The 18,419-nt window shown below is 33.7% G+C and overlaps 1 protein-coding gene across 1 annotated transcript in view; it reads right to left on the reverse strand.

Annotated features, from left to right (window-relative positions):
• Nucleotides 1–1,681: 1,681 nt before the first annotated feature.
• The window catches only part of UTRN (utrophin), a 533,723-nt gene continuing 516,985 nt past the window's right edge, over nucleotides 1,682–18,419 (reverse strand). Inside the window, 5 exon segments of the mRNA XM_074309622.1 lie at nucleotides 1,682–3,961; nucleotides 6,387–6,409; nucleotides 14,459–14,551; nucleotides 16,390–16,498; nucleotides 18,096–18,339. Of these exon segments, the coding sequence (XP_074165723.1) occupies nucleotides 3,953–3,961; nucleotides 6,387–6,409; nucleotides 14,459–14,551; nucleotides 16,390–16,498; nucleotides 18,096–18,339 (478 nt within the window). The 3' untranslated portion in view covers nucleotides 1,682–3,952.

Genomic DNA, 18,419 nt, shown 5'->3' on the forward strand with positions numbered 1-18,419 from the left:
CAGATAAGAATCCAATTAAAAACCTTCAGATTCCACAGGTTGGGAAGAGGATTTCCCTAATCCTTTTCAATCTAAAGCTAGGAGGTGGGGAGGGAGGAGGGGGGAGAGAGAAAGTAGGGGGAGAAGGTAATTTATTTACCTTTGGTTGTTTCATTTCCATTTTTTTTTTTTTTTTAAGCACTGCTTCCTTGTGTGAAGTCAATATTCTCAACCTTCCTAAGTGTCTTATTAAGGCAATTATTTCTGTGTCCGTATCCCTGTCAAAATCTCATCTGTAAAATGGGGATAATATTGGCATATACTAGCAGTCTTTAAAGTTTGTGAGGGCAGTAGCACATAAATCATAAAAGCTGTATATAATTGTGATTCCTGTACCTTTTCTTCAAAGTGTCAACTGAAATGCTTGATAAATTCTTGATAAAAAATAAAAGATACATGCAAGGATTATATAAATAATGTTCATATTCTCCCCCCCCCCCCCAAAGCAACTGGGGCTAAGTGACTTGCCCAGGAAGTGTTAAGTGTCTGAGGCCAAATTTAAATGCAAGTCCTTCTGACTTAAGGGTTGATGCTCTATCCATTGCCTCACCTAGATGCCCCCATATTCTTTCTAAAGGAAAATATTTACTTTGGGAGCCTGAAGCATCTTGCTCAAGATCTTTTCCATTATCTTTGCCTTCAACTCCACAGCCAGAGATTAAAAACAGTTCAAGTCTGAGTGGAGACCCCTTTTCCCTTTTAAGTAAATTGTAATCATAGTTCTTCCTTTCATTTTTCCTTCAACCTTCTAACAGCAGTCCAGAGCTCTTTGTCCTCCAAATGGGTGTGAAGCTGGCCAAATTCAGCTATTCCAGATTCTGTGAAATGACCCAGGGCCTTTGAGACTTTCCAGTCCCTTCCTGTGCTTATTATTTATTAGGCAATTTGTTCTAAGAGGCACACCTGGGGCCTTAACTAGCCCATTGATCTAAAGGTAAGGATTCTTCCAGCTGGGAGCTTATCAGCAATACATTTCTATAAGCAACAGGAGGACCAAGATGTTGGCATTTACACCATAATGAGCTAAGAAGTTTAGCTGGGGGGTAATTTTGGAAAACTATTTTTAAAAAATACATTATTAGCAAGATATGATATATGATATATGAAGGAAATAATTTTAGATTCACTGTAATAATACAGTTTCATTTCTTTTCACATGCAAATACTAATCCAACCAGTTACTGGGAATCAGTCATTTTTCCTGTTTGGTATCCTTTTGTAGGAAACTTACTCTAAAACTGTTGATTAATTTGAATTTATCTTTATGTTTTTCTTAATTTTGGTAGGCTACTCTGTGTGTTTCTTAAACCTTGTCAGGGAAATAAATCTTCTTCCCAAGTAGACCCAAAGAATATTATTTCCCCCTTTGGAAATATTTTATTAAAAAGCTTATGGTCAATTCTTAATACTTATCCTATATAATACACCTGTTTGATAATATAAAAATAGGCATTCTAACAATGCAATGTCAAGAAATAAAGTGGAAATGTCAATCATATCATTGTGGTGACATCTTTATAAAATTATTCACGAGCCCATCGCCCCACAAAACCTGGTTATTAAATTTGCAAAATGAGTGCAAATTGGTATGTGTGTGAAAGCACAAATATGTGTTATATGTGAGAAAGAAAGAGAAATCACAGAAAATATGTAGATTTATTGAGAAATATTATCTCTATATATTTTTACTTTCATAAATGTATTTTCAAGCCTCTAGTTCTATCACTGAACAATAGCCTTTTAAATATAATTTATTTCTTAGCTGAGTAATATCAGAGCAATCTTGTGTTAAAAATTACTTTTATTCTGGATGAAAAATAGAGTATATAACCAGATTAGATGGTGGTGTATGATCCATTCTTTACCACATACCTCAAAAGAACTACATAACTTTTTCTAATAATTGCTGCAATATATTCCTTTTTTATTTCTTATTACTCAGAGGAAGAATGTTACAATGTAGTGTTTTAAGTAGCTTTTACTCAGTAGCAGAACAGAGGACATACTTTGCATACAAATACAGGCAGAAAAACAATTTAATACATAACCTCTCAAAGTAATAACAAGAAAGACACCAAATCTACAGCTGTGAACTTCAGTATTCAGGGATATTTCTTTTTCCTTAATTAAAAAGGGGTGCTTTTTTTCTTTTTCTTGGCTACAGTGTGGTCTGGTAAAAGCTATAGACTTTATAGAATACAGTAGCATAAAGCTATTTCCAATACTATGAATGAAGATGGGTTTGAGGTAGAAAGGTGGTCATGGCTTTCCTCTCATATAAAACAATTTTTCTTTTCAAAATATCTATGCTGCAAATAGATCCCAACCCAACCCTCCCCACCCAACCCTTTCCAAAAGAACAAATTTTGTTAACTTTGAATCTCCTCCTGGACATATCCCAAGTAAGAAGAATCCAAAGTTACCATGTCCTGATGACTTATAAGCATACATTCTACAATCCAAGTACTCTAGTTTTTGGGGATGAATCTCAGTTCATTTAGGGGCTTTCTTATGTATCTATGAGTATAACCTTGAATAGGTTTTTGCTTTCTCTGTTTGGTAAATATATAGTATGTTTACTGAATTAGATATTAACTTCATGCTGAACCAAATGCCCAAATGTACTCAGTGCAGCAGAAACCCATCCTCCAAATGTTAATTTAAATTTCATGTAATCTATAAAATTTTCTTCCCTAAATGTGATAATCAATGAAGGGAAATCAAGTCTTCCATTAATTAGCCTTTTAAAAGTACTTCTAAAGAAGTCATGTGATCTCTGTAATGCACTGACTCAAACTCCATGGTTGATCATTGCATTTAGAAAGAAAAAAAAAGTTTCAAGTATTGGAAAGGGCTTATTTTTTTTCTTTTCTTTCCTTTTTTTTTTTCTTTTTTAAAAGTACAAAAAAAAAACCCATCAACAACAAAAACACGCTCAGAAGGAATAAAGGACATTCTTTTGCTTTGACATAACAATTAGGTATGGGAATAGTTTGTACTTTATGGCTGAAAATCTAGATCTTGGAAAGCTGGAAAGGGTGTTTGTTTCTGGGTAAAAAAAAAAATTGCTCTTTGGGAAAAACTTCAATTAAAAAGTTCTTTAAGATTCCATTTATAGAATTAAATGTTATTTTCTTCTAGGATAGAATTTGCCATTAATCTCCAAGAGCAATCACTTTCTCATATGGCTGGGAAATCAAATGAAGAGAAAAAAAAATAATCTAAAAGAAATATTGTTCCATGTAGTAGAAGTTTTGTAGGTGAGTGTGCAATTGTTAGTGAAGCTAAACAGTTTGCACATAGCTGAATGGTGAGAGCCTAATTCTTAATAAATAACATCTGAGTGAATTAAGTGACCCTGTTATTGTGGCCAGTCATGGAAAATAATTCCAGGCTTTTCAGATACCTACTTGGTCAAATGGCTGATGTACATCAATAACTTCAACAATATCATCAAAATGTCAGTAGATAAATGAAGTCACTGTCAAAAGTAAATGTGAGGAGCAGAAAGGAATGTATAAATGTAACATTTTGCTTCTAGTTATTTTATGCAATTCTCTTCCTGGTTATCAAAAAAGAAGGTACAATATATAAAGCCCCCACCCCCTTTCCCAATGCTGTATATTTTATACAAATCAAGGACAAATGTATAACCATTTCCAAATACCTCTCTTCATCAATTTACAATTGCATAGAAAGGGAAGAAAACAAGAACTTATTATTATTATAAAAACATGACATCCCCATCTTTGGATCTTCCATGTTTTACTCCTTCAGTAGAAGACACAGTCAGAGTGAAACAATGTGAACTTCAAGGTGCCATGCAGAGTCTGAGTCAAGGAAATTTCAAATTGGCATCATTGAAAAGGGTAGGATTGTATGTCAGGAAGTGTTGGCCAACCAGGTGAATGCTTCACATTGCCTGTGTGAAAGGAAAACAGCAGTGTCAAGACAAAAACAAAAACAAACAAACAAAAAAAACCACTTCAGATAGCTCAGACTTGCCAACTTTTTAAGAGGAAAAAAAAGACATAGCCCATTTCTCTCCAAAAAGGTCAAGCATTATTTTCCTAAAACAGATAATAGTGTTGTCTGACTTTTCATTCCTCTCCATGTCCACCTTCCTATCAGCCTTATCATCTTATTGTCACCTAATCATCTTCTAGTCACTGTAATGTTTGGAATCATTTTCTTCTTTTTGGGGAGGAAAAATTACTTTTCTATGAATACAATTTCCTTTCTCCCTGAGTCACCTTTCCATGTCCTACATACATGCTTCTTATAGGATCCCATGTCTATTCATGGACAGTTAGTTATATTCTCACATAAAATAAGATAAAAATCACAGAAGGATTTTTGCAAATCCATACTCCTTTAAATGGGAGTATATCTCATGAGAGACATTTTGTCCTGTTTATGTATAGTTTTATAAGCACTATAGAAAATTTACTCAGAAAGTTATTACATGGATCTGGATTATAAAGAATATTTATTCATCACCGCCCTAAATTTTTCCTCATATTTTGCTGCTCAGATAAGCAAGAATTTCAAATGTTGCTACTTATTGTCATTTTCAGCAACAATGTGGGGTTAAAAGAATTTCTGATTTATTTCTGCAAACATAGGGGAGCAATGGAGTATGTCATCAGACCTGGGATCAGTGAGTCTTGGTTATGAATTTCCCAGATTCAGTTTCCTCATTCATTAATAGGAATAATAATAATAAAGATCAAATGAGAACATATATAAAAAAAAGAAGGCATCTTTGTGGTATATCAGCTGTTGTAGGGAAAGAGCGCTCAACACGAAGACAGGAAGATGTGAGTTCAGAACTGGGCTCTGACTATGAATTTGAACTAAGATATAGTTTTCTCATCTGTGTAATGGGATAATAATCATAATAATATCTAATGAGCAAAAAGTACTATCCAGGTGACAGCTACTATTAATATTGCTAATAATAATGATGAAGTACATTATAAGCCTTAATGCCTTTATCTTTTTAAGTCATTATTATAAAGACAATTCTTGCCAATTCTTGCCCTTAATAACCATAGATTTTGGGAGTTAGCTATATCTGTAAAGGCCTAAAAACTGTAATAATAATAATGTGTGAAACTGAAAAGTTAGGTCAATTATGTGATAAAATTCTGATTTCTTGAGTTTTCTCAAGGAAAATGAATTTCTTGTTTTGTCATTTATTTCCTATTTATCCTATATACAGCTATCATTTAATACATTTATTTGTGTATTGTCTTCCTACTAAGACCATAAGTTTCTGGAGGACAGGGATTGTCTTTAGCCTCCTTTCATATCCCCAATGCTTTAGCACAATGTCTGACATAGTGTAGCCCCTTAATAAAAGCATATGATTGAGTAATTAAGAGGGAGTCAGGGGCAACAATATATAATGAAAAAAAAAAAAAAAAAAAACTCAGGAATCAGAAAACTAAGGTTTAATTCCCAGTTTTGCCAACAACTAGACAGATAAGCTTGGGGTAACTGCCACCCTCCTGCCCTCTGTGTCCAACATAAAATGAGCAGAGTTGCACATGATCTTTTAGATCCTCCACTAGTTCTAACTTCCTGACGCCAGGTCTGAAAGTTTTCAAAGGTTCAAATTAATTGTTAGCACAGAAGACAACTCAAAAAAAATTTTTTTTTACTTCTTTAATGAGAGCAATTGATGAATTCTTATAGAAAAATGATTTTTCTAACAGCTTATTATTTTTGTGTGGCACTTTTCTATTAAAAATTTTAACCATGATCTGTTACAGGTAGTGCAGTTATGTTACTATTTTATGAAACATACTGAAAAGTCATAAAGAGAAACCAGTGAAGGGTTATATCCAAGCAAGATTTAAAATTAAAGCTGGTTTTCTCAAGGAACAAAAGCACTTTTGCAGCATTCGATTAATTTTTTTTTTTTTTTTTTTTTTTTTTTTTAATCAGCTACTGTGACAGCTGTATTGGATTGACATCTTCTCCAGAAGAGGGCTTAGAAGAACAATAGTCCTGCATTTTTGTTCTGGGTGATCGCACTCTATGCACATAACACCATTAGTGACTTCTCTAATACAACACAGAACACTGAACACATGCTACTTTTAGGTTTCTCTACAATGAAAAGGCATCTTGAGACACTGACTTGATGGCTTTTTTTCCCATCTTTGACAAATTACCATAATGAGTCAAGTAGCATTTAAATGTCAAACAGATTTTCTTATTTATGTGAGCTGCATGGCATAGACCTGATGAAAAGCACCCCTGAAAAAGCAAGTGGAGACAATCTACCTCTCTTTTCTTGGTAAAACTAAAACCATCAATTCAAGAAGCTCATTTCTTACCTGTGGCTTGCTAGGGAGGTTTGCTGAAAATGAAAACAAAAGAAATCAATTAGGGAAATGTCAATAAATACTGAATCATCAGGGCTGTCTTAATATGCATCTGGTTTGCTGACAACATGATTTCAGACATGCAGATGTACAGCATTTACCACTGTGTGTAAGATAATGGCCCAACTGTTAGGCTGAGGATAATAAGAAATAGGGATTTTTTGTTTGTTTGTTTAAATGATTTAATGAATCCTAAGTTTCTTCCAAGTTAGCTTTTCCATATGCTTAAAGAAGCAAATTTCCCATCAAACCATGCAAAACATATGCTAGTCTTTTCAAATAAGAAAAATAACAAAACATCCAATGAGTAAAAAGCTTTGCAAAAACCACTAAACTTTTATTTTAGTTACATCACTTTCTGCCATGTTAAATAGCTAACATCAAAATAGAGCTGACTTCAAATAATGTGCTTAATAGGCAAATTCATAGCATACTATTTTGGAGGAATGAGTTCTATTTTCAACATCACTTTCCAACAAACAATTTCTGATTTACCATTTGTTCACATGGGGCATGCATAACCTCTGTTTCTGAGCCTCCAAGTACAGCACTATTCCACACTTTCCCACTTACCAACAGATAATTTTTCTATCTTTATTGAGAAGATTGAGGTAATTTAACAAAGACTCCTCATCATTCATCCAAGGTATTTCAAAAATCCTCTATATTTTATTCCATCCTTACTTTAGGCTAAAATGAATCCAGTTCTACTACATCCAGGGAGTTAATTTAAGTATTATGTCAATAAAATGACCATTACCCTAGTTTATGGGGGACCTTCCCCCCCCCAAAAAAAAGTATATTTCCAAGTCATTCACTTGAAAAAAATATTTCAACTACATCTTGGAGGCAGGATATGAAGGTGAATGATGGAGATCTGTGACTGACTTTAACTTTTATCCGTGTACTAATTCAAATGAGCATTTTGTTTCTTACAATCTTAGAAGGGTTACCTGGAGGCAAGTGATTTGTCCAGTTAATTACACTGTGTGATGTTACATCCTGATATCACACAATCAGGCAAGACATAAAACTAAGTTCTACTGAGCCCTGTTTTCAGATTCTTCTATACCTTAGGGAGTAGATTATATTGTCATGTACACAGTTTCTTGGATATAGTTATATTTTTGTTATAAGCAACAAGAAAGCATGTTGAGTAACCAAATCTATAATTTGACCTACTTTGCTTCATATCATCATTTCTCAGTTTGCCTACATATAGTTTATAGAAATATATTTTTCAAAGGAAGAAGGAAATTACTGAATTTGCCAGGATTTTAGTTTTGTATGACTGTCATAAAATACAAATATATTCAGTCACAGTCAGAACAAGTCAGCAGGGCACAATAATATAAAGGCATTTTGTCAGTCCACCAGAAAAATATTTGTCATGCTTCATTCAATGCTCAGTGTCTACCTCATTAAAATGGTAGGGGAGAGGAAAACAAGAACTGATTATTAAACAAACAAAAAAAAATCCATTCATTAACAAATTAAGCAAGTTCACAGATGAATAAACAAGCAGCATTAAGAAGAAATTATAGTTCTCATCCTTTCTATTCCAAAAGTCAATAGTGTGATTGAAAAAAAGAGTCCTATAAAGACAACTAAATACAGGATAAATTCAGACGTGTAGTTTTTCAGAGGATAAGAATACTCAAATGACAGGTAAGTGTAACCAGATATAGATGTACCCTATGCAAAAATACTTCATATGTCAAAGTAGTCATTCTTGTAATTAGAATTTATAACCACAGAAAACTTTTAAAGATTTCTAACTCATTTCAGAGTAGTAATTGACATGTGTTCTGTTAACTTTTAATTCACAAAAGGGATACCAATTTAAGATTAATTTGAAGATGAATTCAAGCCACATTAGTCATATGCCATTTTGAAGTTCTTGTTAGTTATAAGTTGCCATAAGGACTGATTTATTTATTTGCTTATTTGGAAAAATCTTCCAAAGAGGTCATTATGACTTTACAAAATGCTTATTCAAGAAATATGTCATTCCTTTTAAATGGCATTAAAAAACAAATTCTGTTTTATTCAGATTAATAAGCAATAAATATTATTTAATGATACAAATAGGGACATTATCAGAGAAGCATCTTTAAATGTTTAATTCAGCAAGCACTTATTAAGCACTTCTTATGTTCCAGGCACATAATAAGGATCTTTATATTATGATAGGACACCAATCATGCATTTGCCAAATATGTACAAAGTGAGAAGAGTTGAGGGAGAAGAGAGAGAGAGAGATATTCACATTGCCAGGAATGAGAAAGACTTCAGGTAGAAGATGGTATTTGAACTGAGACTTAAAGAGAACTAGAAATTCCAAGAAAATGAGGTAAGAAGGGAGAGCCAGTACAAAGACATGGAGATAAGGGATGGAATTTTTTGTATGTAGAACAACAAGGAGGTGGGTAGGGCTGGATTATGGGGTATATGAAGGGAAGGGAAGTGGAATAAGGTTGGAAAGGTCAAGGAAATCACTAAAGTAATGTACAGAGAGAAAATAAAAGTGCAGTCAAGACTGAACCTTGGACTACACCCATAGTTAGGGACTGTGACATGGATGATGAGCAAACAAGAGAGATTTTGAAGGAGTTATCACTCAGAAAAATAGAGAACCAAGAGAGAAAGAAATCTCTTGAAAAACCCTGAGGTGAAGTAGTATCCTGGAGGATAGGGTGATTAACAGAGACAAAACAAGCTAAAAAGAGATAATATGAAGTCAGAGAAAAACAAATCATTCTATTTTGCAACTGAGGTATAGCTGCTAATTCTGGAAAGAGGAGTCTTAGTTTAATGATGAATTAATAATGAGGAAATTATATTGCAGAGGTTTTAGGACAGTAAAGGATACAAAAGTAGAAGAGACAAAGGAAATAGCATAATGGTGGTGATAGGAACTGGTAAAGGATGAAGAAGAGTTGGCTATCTTTGTAGATAGCTAGGAAGGAACCAGTCAATAGATACTAGAGATTAGATACAGAGAAGGAAGATGGGAGTAGGGACAATCTGCTGGGAAATATAGGAGATGATGGAGTCAAGGATTCAGATGGGAGGCCTAGCTCTATGAAAAAAGAGAATCTAAAAGGAGAAGAAAGTTGGGGATGATGTCAAAGGAGTCTAGGAATAGGCACAGGGGAAAAGAGAGTTTGTAGTGAATGGCTTTTATTTTCTTAGTGAAAAAAGGGAGTACTGTGAAGGGCAAGAGAAGAGATTTAGAAAAAACTGCTGTGGGGCAGCTAGGTGGCGCAGTGGATAGAGCACCAGCCTTGAATTCAGGAGGACCGGAGTTCAAATCTGGTCCCAGCTGTGTGACCCTGGGCAAGTCACTTAACCCCAGCCTCAGGGGAAAGAAAAAGAAAAGAAAAGAAAAGAAAAGAAAAAAAACCTGGGCAAGTCACTTAACCCTAGCCTCAGGGGAAAGAAAAAAAAAAAAAAAGAAAAGAAAAAAACTGCTGTGTGGAGTGAAATAGAAAAAAATCAATTAGGAAGGAGTGGTTAATTAAAAGTTCAAGATTAGAGAGGGAGGAGAGTAGGACAGCCTGGGAAAGTACTGAGGGATGGAGGATCTAGAGGTAATGATGAAGATGAAGGTTATGGTTAGGAGGAATAAGGCAGATGAAAAAAAAAGTTCAGGGATTGTGATCAGATAATGGAATTTCAGAGTTCATTAAAACTTTGAAATGAAAAAATTGATGGCAAAATCAAGGCTGTGACTATCTTGTGTAGAAATGAGATAATAAGGGTATGTAAGACTGAAGAACAGAGGTTTGTGTATTTGCTGCATTTACCTAGTATATTCTCATTCTCACTCTCTGTCTTTCTCCCCTTTCCTCTCGTCTTTCTATTTTCTTATATAATCTTATTGACTGGTTCCTTCCCAGCTATTTGTCTACAAACATACCCAAGATTGTTAATTTTTACTACTAATCTACAGGGCTTACATATTTGTATTAATTCCCTATATGTTTTGCTTATCAGAATCTTAACATAGTTATATGATGCAAAGATTTTTTTTCATAGTTGACAATTTTCTTTTTTATATGCTGGCTGCAAAATTTTGAGCATATTGTCTATTTTAGCTTTTTTTTAGGGTGTCTGTCCTCTATGCTTTTTTGGTTAAGAAATGTACTATCAGAAAACTTAATGAATGAACATTTTTAGTGTTTGATTTAATTTCTTCTAAGGGGAATTTTATTTTTACTACTTATGAATTTGTTTCCACTTTCCAAATAATTGCAAAAAAAGCTTCAAAACTGAACCAAGTCTAATTTTTAAAACTAAAGAGTTGTTCATTCTCAAAGGGTTAAATATACATTCCAGGCATTCTAAAGAGCTGTTATATGTCAACAGGATACTGAGTAAAATCCAAGTGTAACAATGTAGGACTCCTGGAAATTGCATTAAAAAAAAAAAAAAAAAAAAGCAAAACACTCTACTTCATAACCAATGGACAAAATTTAACCTCCTGGATCTTTTCTAGATGTACAATTATATGCTTATATTACATTATATAGTTTAAGCGACATTTCTCTTCTTTATTATGTTATAAGCCAATAGTACTAAAATACTCAGAAGTCAAAGTGTATTGTTTAGCAAATACTTTCTATAGATGATTTAACTTCGAGAATGAGGTTAATTTACCATGATGATAGAAATCTTAACTATGCATTTTTATTCACATAAAAGCTAAATATTCTTGGACTTCCCATTAAATATACCTTGCCAATTTATTTTGGAAGTAAAATTTTTCACAATGGTACTTATATATTTTATAAGGATTTGACTTGTGAACTTAGTTTTGTACAATAGATATGTCATAAAGAGAAGTCCTTAGCTGGAGTTTGTAACTGCTGATGTTTGCGTTTTAGTTAGCTCTATGACTTTGGACAAATCCCTTTTTCACTCTGAAAATCTAGTTTATCTGAAAAATGATGGCATTTTTAAAAACTTACATGTTGTTATAAAGACTCAATGTGATCATGCATATATAAAAATACTTTGTAGCCATTAAGCACTATATAAATTGAATCTATCAAAATTAATAAATATTAATTTATGTAAATAAGTATCATTTAGTAGACTGTACTAAAATTTCAATCAGTCATTAAATAATTCAAATTCTTAGGGCATTAGCTCTAAATGTATTAGTGAAACAAATTTGGTTTATTTTCTGTTGTAATTGATATGATGACTATAAAACCTCTCACATCTTTAAAATCAGTATAAATTAGTTGTGACTGATGATCTTGAACTTGAATCCTTAAGAGAACAATCAAGCCAAATGCTGTATGTTTTCTGTGTGTGTGTGTGCACGCGTGTGCGGACGTACATATGCATTTCCCCTTAGGATACTAATTTTGAACCTATATCCTTTCTTTCATAAGCTTCTTCAAAGTCAAAGAAAGAGAATGTTGGAGATAAAGGGAATATTTTAATAGAGTTCAGAGAAGTATGAGAAGCTGAATCACAGGTTTTATCTAACTACTTTGATAGAGATCACACATATCTTTTTTGATGGCCATATTTTTCTTGCACTTGTGGTACTACAAAAGAAATGTTTGACATTTATAACTAGATGCCATGTGAGTTTAGCTTTGAAAATTAAGTTTTTACCATTCTATTTTTTTCCAAAAAATCACAGCTTATGCATGTTTAATGATGTATTTTGCCTGATTTATATTGGTGCTTATTAGAAATAGATAGTATCAAATGTTGAGAAAAATAACTATCGTATGGTCAATAAAGAACAAGGAGAGTGACTTGTGTATTTAAAAGACTGTTCTGACAGCACTTTAAAAAGGTACAAATGATAAAACATGTCCTGAAGGGTGAGAAAAAAAGGGAAAGTATTCCCAAGGCTTTGTACTCAGTGACAGGGAATGACTGTGATGTTATTGATAAAAAAATTATGATATCTATATCCTCATTGATTAAAACCTGATTGGCTGAAAGAACTGGTTGTTTTTAGCATAGAGAATATGGAAATGCTATTTTCAAATACTGAAGGGTTGTCATAAGAAGTAAAGATTAGAATCTTTTTGTTTGATCCCAAAAGGTAGAACCATGAATAATATGTGGAAGTAGCCAAAGGTTAATTTAGTCTTAAAGTTCAGAAAAACTTCTTAATAGAGTGATCCAAAAGGAGAATGGGCTGCTTTGACAGCTTATGGAGTCCCTCCTTCTCAGAAATATTCAAGTGGTTGGTTAACCATTTGTCAGAAATGACTTTAATACAAGCATTGGGCTAGATGACAATTGAGGGTTCAGCTCTCAAGTTCTATGGTTCTGAAGAGAAGTTAGGAAAGGTAAAGGTTTTGTCAGGTCAGTTACTGACACATTGATCTCAAGGAGGGTCAATGAATACGTCTAGCCAGTAGCTGGAATTTCAGGAATTGTGCTCAGGAATTTTAGGGTGAAGGTAGAGGCTACTCTTCTTCGTTTTAAATATATCTTACCATTGGGGAAGTTAGGTGGTGCAGTGGATAGAGCATTAGCCCTGAAGTCAGGAGGACCTAAATTCAAATTTAGCCTCAGACACTTAACACTTCCTAGCTGTGTGATTCTGGGCAAGTCACTTAACTCCAATTGCTTCAGCAAAAAAAATAAATAAAAATAAAAATTATATAAATAAAATATATAGAAAATATAATATATATGTATATATGTTTATTGTGCAACAAGAAAATATATTCGCACACATGTATTGTACCTAGACTATATTGTAACACATGTAAAATGTATGGTATTGCCTGTCGTCGGGGGGAGGGAATAGAGGGAGGGGGGGTAAATTGGAAAAATGAATACAAGGGATAATATTATAAAATATATATATATATAATTAAAAAAAAAAATATATATATATATATAATTTAAAAAAAAAAAAAAATATATATATATATATATATATATATATATATATATATATTTTAACCATCTCCATTTTAATGGTAAGGAAATGTAAGTATCTGAAAATGTCCAGGAAAGTAAAAAAGAAGGAATTTGGAATTCTGGTCTCCCAACTCTAAAGGCCAGTCCCTTCTAATCATCTTGTGCGAGATTACTCCAGATGAGACAATGATAGCTAACAGTTATATAATGCTTACTTTGTGCCAGTTGTTATGTTAAGTGCCTCACAAATATTATTTCATTGGATCCTTGTGACAACCTTGCAAGGTAGGTGTTATGTCCTCATTTTACAGATGAGGAAACAAGGTAAGCAGAAATTAAGTGACTTGCCAAAGTTAGACAAAAAACTGAGACTAGTTTCAAAGAAATTATCTTCTTCAAAAATTTGAAGTCACCATTGATTAGTGATTTTCTAGATTTTTCAAATGTAATAAGAAACTCTAAAAAAAGTCCTCTTGGATTCTCTCTTGCTGTCTTTTTTGTGGTTAAGACCCCAAATACCCAAATTAAACTGTGATACTCAATATCAGCACTTTACAACAAAATGGTACTAATTCAGTATAATAGGAGAGAAAGGAATAAAAATAGAAAAAGCAAAACAAGACAGAACAGGTTCCCCCCCCCAAAAAAAAACACCACCAACCACACTTTCTGCAAATGAATATGATGATTACACCTGGGATACTAAAAGGCAGGAATTTCTGAATAGGAAAGAAAATTCAGAAAATTCTCTTCTTTGTCCTATTATATCGTCGTCTTTGAAGGACTATGGTTTCCTTAATATAGCATACATTAAAAAAGACAATTTTCTTCTGAAAAACCTATCTATGATTCTATCTAATTTCATTTTGCCATTTGCAGAGTATACCAATCTCAAAATATAGGATTATATTGTCATTCCATCTTGGTGATATGATCTTATCAAAGTTAAAGCTCTGGTTTTCTTTGTCAAGAGAATGTGTGACTTATTCACAAATAATATTCAGTCTTCTTTTCAATATTGCTTTTTGTTATCTTACTAAAAATGGGAGGAGGAGGATGTGGGAAACAAAGAAAGGAAAAATAAATGAAAAGGTTCAATGACTTTCAACACTTACAGCAGCACGATGGAAAGGTACTGTGGATTTGTTCCATGACATCTGTCAGATCTGTGCTGGTATTGTGAGGTGGGACCAACAAGTCATCTGCAACTATGACAACCAGGTGAGCAGTGAATTTAATATGGGAGGAAAAAGGAATAACACACATTCTGAAACCAATCTCTACTCAACCTTCCAATTAAACCTGAGTAAGGATAGAAAACACCAGATTTCTGTGATAGTTTACTACTAAGATATTTCTCACTGAGAATTCATAGTCTATAGATAGAAATCTGGTATAAAAATTTTATATGAATGTTCAGCCAATGGAGAAATTTTGCTACAGGGAATTGTATATTAGGATAAAAAGAAAATTAACTGGGAGAGAAAAAACCAAGCATATTACTAATTTTGTTAATTCACAATTTAGCAATCACAAATTTATTATTTTACTTATATTCCTTTGATATACTTTCTCATAATTAAAAGCATATTCTATCTCTTTTTCTCTTTTCTTACCTTTTCTACCCTTTTTCATATCCACCTTGTATTTTTCACATAGCTTAGGGCTTTCTCTTTTTTAAAAAAATAATTTAGTAAGGGTACCTGATTGGCTCAGTGGACAGAGTGCCAGCCCTGAGGTCAAGAGGACCTGAGTTCAAATCCTGCTTCAGACACTTAATACGGCCTAGCTGTGTGATCCTGGGCAAATCACTTAACCCCAATTGCCTCAACAAAAAAATAATAATTTAGTACTTAAATACTTAAGAACTTCAAATAAGAGATCAAAGTTCTTTCATTAGTTCTTATAATATAAAAAAACCCAATAAAATAAATAGGTGATTTTAAGCAGTAGTAATGTCTTTCCTACTATATTATACTGCTATTTTTAATTCTCTGAATATGGGTAGATTTTCAATTCTACTAGCCTTTAAATGTAATACTTTCTCAGAGCAAGGGACTGGCTTTTTCTATACAAAAATGACATTCCTGAGGACACACAAGTAGTCATGTTTTATAATGTTATTCCAAAGCTGAGAAAAGGCCATCCTGACTTCCTTTCTTACTGACTCAAGACCAAAATCACACATTACTGATACAGTGACTTAGGATGGGACAAGGTGAACTCTTTAGCAAATACTAACTGGCTTGTCAAGGGATCAAACCTACAATAGAGCCAGTATTTTGATAACACTTTCACTAATTAACCGGCCACAAGCAGACATGGAGAAAAAGGCCTAGTGAGTATATCAACCACAGAGTATGAGGCACAATCACAAAGGCATCTGTATTTTCCTTCTACTATTTGTTAGGCTCCTATGAATGTGTGGAGATATTACATTTAAGAAGGAAAATCAATAGGTATTTAATTATCATAAAACCCTAAAACTGAGTGACTTGCCCAAGCTGTACGCAGTTAGTAAGTATCTGAGTGACTTGCCCAAGCTGTACGCAGTTAGTAAGTATCTGAGATTTTTCTTATTCTAGGTTGGCACTCTATCTACAATACTGCCTAGCTACTTATAAATTACTAGTTTTGGGATACACAGGCACTTAAGTAAGTATCAGTCTTAGACATCCATGTTAATTTTTGTTTTATTTTCTCAAGCAATTACTTAGGGTAAAAAGGTCCATGCTATATCAAAGAGTTAAACAACAAAATAAGTGATTTATTTTGTTCCCATAGTCAAAGGGAACAGATATTGAAATATTGACAGAAATTGAGGATGGATGGCCCAAAGAAAACTGTGCATAACAGTAAGCCTATAATAGTCTGTCACATTTTTCTGCATTAAATTACATGAGATTTCTACTCACTTTAGAAAATATAAAACTTCTGTTACCTAAAGTCTCCAATATATGCCTACTATGCTTAATCATCACTATCCATTTGTTATTCACTCATCAACTGATTTCACCCTTTGTGGAGAAGCTGCGATAGCACTAACCTGTTGTTTGTGATTGAGAGCTGGTATCTTGATCCAGTGAAGAGCCAAGTGCTGAATGTTGTGGAGAAGACCAAGGGGAAACTCCATTGATTCTGGCATCTGATTCAGGCTACATTAGAATCCAAAATTTCATCCATGATTCAGAGAATAAAGCAATATAAATTTTAAAAAAATATATTATTATTTAAAAAAAATCTAAAAATAAATGGCTATAATATTTTTGAAAGTTATTTTTGTGCTAAACAACCTAATAATTGGTTCAACAACCACAACAACCTAATTGGTTCAGGGAATCATTTTTTTTCTGCCTTTTTTCAATCAGTCCATCTCAGTTTTTCCTTAGTCTTGTCAACCAAATAAGCAGCATATGGGGAGGGAACAACCATGGAGTTCTTCTGTATGCCATGTGTACAAAATCTCGTAGTGTTAACTCACATTTAACTAGCCCTTTTTCTTTTCATAGAGCACTTTCCTCACAGCTTTTGGTCTATAAGACCAAGAATCTAAAGAGGATTTGCCTTAAAGGATGACTGGATGAATGTCATAAACAGAACCCAAATCAGGTCTCACAGCATGATGGAGAAAAGAACACTGGATTTGTGGTAGAGAAAATGGATTAAAATCTTAATTCCATCATTGAGAAAATTCTCCCCTGGGGCTTTGGTTGTTTTATCTATAAAATGGGATGTGAGGTTGGGAGTGAGAGTGGGGATATGTGCTTAAAAGATCAAGGTTTCAGTTTAGGACTAGAAAGTCAGTTTGTGCAGCAGCATCGTTATTATTATCACTCCACCTATCATTCAAAAAGCACCTATTATATGTTTGCTTGGGGCAGCTAGGTGGTTCAGTGAGTTAGAACCAAGAAGACTCATCTTCATGAGTTCATTTCCAGTCTCAGACATTATTAGCTGTGTGACCCTGAACAAGTCACTTAACCTTTTTTGTCTCAGTTTCCTTATCTATACAATGAGCTGAAGGAGGGAATGGCAAACCCGTCTAGTATAATTGCCAAGAAAACCCCAAATGGGGTCACAAAGAATTGCATAGAACTGGAATGACTGAGCACCACCACAACATGCTAGAAACTGTGCTAGAAGTTTTGTAAATATTATTCCATTCAATCTCTTCAACAGTTATAGGAGATAATTGTTAATGTTATCTCCATTTTTAAGCATGTGATAACAATAAAAGCAACTACATTTATATAACATAGGCATTATACTAAGTGTTTTATAAGTCTTACAACAACCATCCTAGGAGATAGGTGCTTTCCTATTTTACAGATAAGGAAATTGAGGCAGAAGTAAAATGACTTACCAGGGTCACACAGCTAGTTAAGTATCTGAGGTGGGATATGAACTCAGGTTTTTCTCATTTCACAATCAGAGTTCCAACTATCGTACCACCTAGCTCTTCAAAAATTTCCAGAGTTCCTTCTAGAATTTATAAAATTTCCTCTTTTGCCAGCAAAAAAAAAAAAAAAAAAAAAAAAAAAAAAAAAAAAGCTCTATACAGATTCCCTTCTCATTATTATTCTTTCAGAAACTATCTAGAAAAAAGGTCAACGTTTCCTCTGTTGAACACACTATGCACGAGTTTAGTGAAAGAGATCTCAAAAGCATTTTAAATACATTTTTGAAAGTTAAATTGTTTGATACAGAGACAGGCTCTGTATCTTTTGGAGGCCAGAAGGCTACATGCCATACCTGCTCGAGCAGCTGTCGGAGTCGATGAAGCTGCGACTCCAGCTGTTTATTGTGATCTTCCAAAATCTGCATTCTGGCCTCCAGTCGACCCTTGTGCTTCCTGAGGAGCCTGGCTTCTGCTATGAGCTCTGAGTCTTCAGCAGTGTGATGGGGAGGGACGATGGAATCTGGAGGTGAACTGAGGGGGCTCACTGACCTCCGAAGGTGTTGTTCCTTTAATTGCTCGTATTCCACTTGTAGGCTCCTAACATGGAAAGATGGAAAGATGAAAAGGAATTTCATTTGGTACCAATGTACATTAAATTGTCTTCTCACCTGCCTCCT

Source organism: Sminthopsis crassicaudata, chromosome 4 (assembly GCF_048593235.1).
Source record: "Sminthopsis crassicaudata isolate SCR6 chromosome 4, ASM4859323v1, whole genome shotgun sequence".
NCBI lineage: Eukaryota > Metazoa > Chordata > Mammalia > Dasyuromorphia > Dasyuridae > Sminthopsis > Sminthopsis crassicaudata.